The sequence below is a fragment of the Taeniopygia guttata genome, chromosome 1A (genome assembly GCF_048771995.1).
Source record: "Taeniopygia guttata chromosome 1A, bTaeGut7.mat, whole genome shotgun sequence".
Classification (NCBI taxonomy): domain Eukaryota; kingdom Metazoa; phylum Chordata; class Aves; order Passeriformes; family Estrildidae; genus Taeniopygia; species Taeniopygia guttata.
Window position 1 is genome coordinate 13,679,950 of NC_133025.1, and position 5,895 is coordinate 13,685,844.

Consider the following 5,895-nt stretch of genomic DNA (forward strand, 5'->3'; position numbering starts at 1 on the left):
GTGTCATATTTGTGTCATGCAAGCTGACTTACGGCTGTCAGTACCAATGCTGGATCATAGTTCACCTCCAGACACTTATATATTGCTTTGATAAGGAGTTACATTCTTCCCAAAGCCAGAGCTCACTGACACAGAGCACCTCAGTGGTGGTGTACTTCGCCAGGAACCCATCCCTGTGCAGTTTCATTGAACTGAAACACCATTTGTTCTTTGACTTTTATTAAGTTCACTTAGGTTGACCAAATGAGCTTCCCTAAAGTAAACAGGGTTATAAAATATCAGGATGATTCTATCTTTAGGTGCTCCATAGAAACAAATACTTAGTTCAACTAGAAAACTTTAAAAATGACTTTAGATACAAAAGTGTAACAATTATACTGCGCGATACATTTTTATATATCACTAAACTCATGAAATTAAAATTTTAAAAGTTTTTGCACCATCAACAACAGCCACAAGTCCTGAACCTCCATTCTTTATGCATTCTTTATCAGAGTAAACTGAAACTTGGGAATGCTTGGGATTCAAAATACCCTGAGCACATACTAGTGCAACACCACAAAGCATACATAATCCATCGGAAAAGGGGGAAATAAAAAAAAAAAAAAAAAAAAAAAAAAAAAAAAAAAAGCAAGAATCAGATGGTGCTTTATTATACAAGCATGAAAGTAAGTTCCTTTGGAAAATAACTTCTTGGGTGGACTTCTGGACCAGTGAGGTAGCCCAATGGGAGAGAAAAAAAAGTGGAAGTGGAACTTGGTCCCCACGCGTGATACCTGTCAGGCGGTCCCAGCCCGGGGCGAGGCCGGGGCCCGGCAGGCCGCCCCCCGTGCGGCGGGGGGCCCGGCGCCGCCCGAGCGGGCCGTAAAGTGCAGCAGCAGAACACGATCCAGACAAAAGCAATGTAAACAGGTGACTGATACCGGTCTCTTTGTCCGCACCGCGGCCAAGGTGAGGCGCGGGCAGCGGAGCCCCCGCGGGCTCAGGACGGTGCCACGGGGAAGCGGCGCACCCGCACCACGGGGGACAGGTCCACGCCGAGGATCCGCTGCGCCCGCCGCCGCGCCGCCGCCAGGCTCCGCCGGTTCCACATGCTGCCCCGCACACGGATGGTGGGGAACGTGGTGAGCCGAGGGGTGGCCGCCTTCCAGATCTCCTCCAGCGACTTGCCGCCGAACGGCTCCCAGGCGGCCGCCGCCGGGCTGTCCTGCTCGCTGTCCGCCTGCTCGCCCGGCGGCTCCGACGCCTCCGCCGCCGCCTCGTCCTCCAGGGCGCGGGGGCCACCGGCCACGGGCCGCTGCCGGCCCCGCTCCCTCCTGCGGCGCCGCCGCCGCCGCCGCCGCTTGGCGCTGCCGCCCGCCGCCCCGGCCCGGCGCTTGGCGTCGGCAGCCGGGAGGCGCCGCTTGCCGGCGCGGCGGCGGGGCCGCTCCGAGGGCGGCGGCGGGTCGGGGACGACGGCGCGGCAGGAGGAGTATCCGTAGACGTCCTTACTGCGGAGGATGACCGGGGAGAACTCGTGCTTGAGGCTGCAGAGGAAGTTCCACAGCTCCGAGTCGGAGCTCATGAACTCCGTGGACTTGGGCATGAAGAGCCTCAGGGCGTCGCCCAGAGCCTTGGTGCCGGCGAAGGAGACCTGCGAGCGCGAGTACACAACTTTCTCCGCCTCCCCCTCCAGCCCCCAGGCTGCGGCCGTCGGTTTGCCGCCGGCTGCCCCTGCCCCTGCTGCCGTCGCTGTCGCCGCCCGGGCTCCCGCGGCCGCCGCCGCGGCGCTCCCCGCCTCTGTGTTCATCTTCCCGGCTCCTCTCTCCAGCGCCGCCTGCTTCCTACTGCGGGTCATGGAGGCAGCGGGACGGGGTGGCGGGACAGACGCCGAGAAGGCAGAGCGGAGGCAGAGCGGAGGCAGCGCCGAAGGCAGGCTCCGGCCGCTGCCGGGTACCCGCCGGGTGCGAGCGGCGATCGATGTCCTGCGCCCAGCACAAAATGGCGCTTTAAAGTCCCGGGCGGGGCCTGCGCGTGCCCGCCCCCCCTGCGCCGCCCGTTGGCCCGTTCGAAACGCGTCGGGCGGGCCCGACCCCGCCCCGCCGGGGGCCGTGGCGTGAGGGTGGCGGGGCCGGAGCCCCCTGCCCCCGGAGCCCCCTGCCCCCGGAGCCCCCTGCCCCCGGAGCCCCCTGCCCCCGGAGCCCTCTGCCCCCGGAGCCCCCTGCCCCCGGGCGTGGTCCGGCGGGCTCCGCCGGCCCGGCCCCCGGCGCGACGCCGAGCCGCGATGCCGCGTCTGCAGAGGTGCCCCTTCCCTCGGGACGAGGCCCCCGCATAGCGGGATGAGCGCGTGTCCGCATCGCGCCTCGCTGAGAGGTGAGGATCCTCACAGGGCGGCTTGTAGTGTGAAATGTGTTGGAGTAAGGATTTGGTTGGACACTTCGATGGGCAAACTCCCCGAAGGAGTAGCCATGAGAGAACTGAGACAAATAAAAATGGGCCAGCAGACATGATACAGTGAAGTGCTTTACATGATATTGAATACATCCATCCTGTTGCAGAGGAATTTTTTAGCACGAACTTGTAGGCTGGTCAGTCAGCGACATCATAAGTCATGGAATCACAGAACAGTTGGAGTTAGAAGGAACCTCTGAGATATCTGGCCCAACATTTGTACCTAATCATAGCCACCTAAACCACGTTACCCAGGACTGTATCTGGATGGATTTTGAATATCTCCAAGGATGGAGGCTCCTCTCTCATCTGACCATCGATAGTACATGACAAATCAGAATGAATCTGTGTGAGGCGAAGGTCAGATTTGATACTAGGAAAAAGTTCTCTGAGAGGGTGATCAGTCACTGAACAGGCTCCCCACTGAACTGGTCACAGCACCAACCCTGTCAGAGTTCAACAAGCATCTCAAGGACACTCTTTGTTACATGGTTTAGTTTTAGCTATTCCTGTGAGGAGCACAGTTGGACTTAATGATCTTTATGGATGCTTCAAACCTCCCTGGGCAGCCTGTGCCAGTGCTCAGTTACCTTCAGAGTGAAAAGGAGTTTTCTGGTGCTTGGAAGGGACCTCCTGTGATTCAATTTGTGCCCATTGCCTCTGACTCTTTCAGTGGGCACTTCTGAGAAGAGCCCAGCTCCATCCTCTCTGTGCCCTCCCTTCAGGTACCTGTATAACCTGATGACCCCTGAGCATTCTCTTCTCCAGGCTGAACAGTCCCAGCTCACTCAGTCTTTCTTTACAGCAGAGGTGCTCCAGCCTCTTAATCTTTGCAGCACGTTGTTGGACTCTCTCCAGTGTATCTGGATCATGCTTTCCAATACTTCAGATTGCTGTCACCGGCAGAGTGTCTTGCTATATGTTCCTGGATTGCTGCAATTATACCAGAGCACGGTGCCAGCAAGGGCAAAGGTGGTTTAACCTACTGTACAAATCCTATCTGGAGTTTGATTAGACCCCTAACTAATTACTTTCAGCATGAGTAAAGAGAGAGGAATAACATTTTTCTTCATAGACAGTCTTTGTTCTGTAATTAATCTTTCAGATTAGAATAGGGAAATCTTTTATTCTCAACTCATCAAGAACCTAAATTGGAATGTCTAGAAATCCAGTCAAGTAAGAGGCAGAAATTCTGCATAAGAAATTATTCCTTACTGCCAGTGGAAATGAATTAATTTTCTTCACACAGGATAATTCAACTTGTGTTTGTGGGAAACTCAAGAATATTAAATAAATCAAGCCATTTAAAGTGGATATTAACAAAGCTATTTTAATTCTTCATGGAGACAGTCTCAAGGTGCAGCCATATTCTAAACTAGCTTTGTAAATGACCCATTTTTAAAAAGAAACCTTTCCCAAAATGATGGCATTAGAGCTGTTTTTAATGGGGTCCATTTCACAGCGTGCTTTAGCATGCAGTCATGTAGCCAGATTGATTTGACTGAAGGAGGTGTCCTATAAAGCAGAGAACTAGAGCCCAGAGCTGGCAGCACCAGGGATAGGCATCTCCTGATCCAGCTGTGCTGCTGCTGGTCACACTCTGGCTATGGGATCACCACGGCTTAGGAGAGGGTAATCACCTGCTGGACCACAGAAGCAGCCCTGGGCTCACATTCTTGGTGGAGGCAGCTTAATTCAGCAGCTCAGCTGGCAAATGAGCCCTCGATAATCTGCAGAAACCCAGGTGCCCATTGACCATAATATTTTCCCAAAATTACAATCATTTCTGGCATATGACTCGAAAATCATTGAGGCAGAGGGGAAGAAGCTTCTCAAGAAAGCAGTAAAAGAATCACTACAGCTGCAAGTGAAAAGATCAGCACATTTTATCATGTAGTATTTATTAATTATTTTTCTTTTATAGCTTAATGGGTGGACAATACCCTTTTAAGGCATGGGATGTAATCTCACTTTTACAACTTCATTATGAGTTTTCTGCAGTGTAACACTCTTCTTTTAATGCCCTAAAAAGTAATCTCCAAAAAATCCATGGTAATTGCCTATCTTTTAGTAATTTCCAATAGCTCAGGACAGTAATAACAATAGTAATAAAATTAATAATCCTTTGGAAGTGCATAGCTCTTCATTTCAATCATACTACTTCTTGTAAGCATTAATTATCACTCACAGTAATCTTGAGTTATGTAAGTAAATACTGCCTTTCCTTAATAGATTAATAAAATGAAGAAGTGGATCAAAATGACTTGACTAAGATGTATAGACTCAATTTTCTGTAGATCTTCTAACAATCATTATTCTAAAAATACAGGAAATGTCCACATTGGAACAGAGAAGAGTAAAAATACCCTGTAATCTTTTTTTCCGGTTATTTGTTGGAATTTCTTTTCTGTATTAAATTCTCAAGAAGGAAGAACAAAGTACCAATTGAGAAAGTGGTACACTAATTGCTGCACAATAGAGACACAATTTTCTTTAACGTTGCCTGCCTGGTACCAAAAAACCCCACTGGTAACTGCTAATTATTTTAAATGTTAACAATCTTATCTGTACAAATGTTAACACACTTTTGAGTCTTGTTTGTTGAGCCCTTAAATCCTGGATATTAAGTCACATCACTTCTGCTGACAGGACTTTTCCTTCAACATAGTCAAGCTCATCTACCCAGGTTAGCAAGAGCAGCCTTACTCTCCAATGTCTTCAAAGAGAAATACTCTTTCCTTGTTTGTATCTTTACTTTTGCTCTTGAGAGGTTGCATTAACTGGCAACCTGCTTCAGTTAATTTGGTTCCCAAATGCCTTTAGCATATTTTCATTAAAGTTTGTGTGGCAATGCAAGCATGGCTCCACACTGCATTCACAACTAAACTTCAGATGTTACCCAATAGTCATCAAGTTCTTAGGCCTGAGAAGTGCCCAGACAAGTATTGGCAAAATTTCTGAAAAGACTTTCAGAGAGAGACAAAAGCAAATAATTTACAATAATTATTTCTCAATCAGTTATAAGGGAGAAAAAAGAATAGTGGAATCACTGTCTGTAGAAATCACAGCTGCAGTAAAAAAGGGAAAGGGTGTTAGAAATCACTATGGAAGGGATAGAAAAAAACCAGAAGACAGCATTCTGCTGAGTGCGATTCCACTGTGCCTCCACAGATCTTAAATACTGTGCATTTCTAGTCTTACCATCTCTAAAAGGAAACATCAATGATACAAAGAAAGGCAACCAGCATGAGCAGAAATATGGAACAGCTTCTCTATGAAAAGAGATTAAATAGGCTAAGACTCTTCATCTTGAAAAAACAGATGGCTGAAGAAGAACATGATAAAGGTTTAAAAAATTGTGATAGTACAAAGAAAGCAGATAAGAAATTTTTACGTCTTAGTTTTCATAATCCAAGAATGACAGGGAAGTACATAAAGCTATAAAACAGAAAACTTTAAATGACC

The 5,895-nt window shown here is 49.0% G+C and overlaps 1 protein-coding gene across 1 annotated transcript; it reads right to left on the reverse strand.

Moving 5' to 3' along the window:
- Window positions 1–202: 202 nt before the first annotated feature.
- Window positions 203–2,004, reverse strand: CCDC71L (coiled-coil domain containing 71 like). Its single transcript, XM_041721527.2, has one exon. It carries the CDS (start codon window positions 1,835–1,837, stop codon window positions 983–985), a length of 855 nt encoding a protein of 284 aa, XP_041577461.1. The 5' UTR covers window positions 1,838–2,004; the 3' UTR covers window positions 203–982.
- Window positions 2,005–5,895: the final 3,891 nt, after the last annotated feature.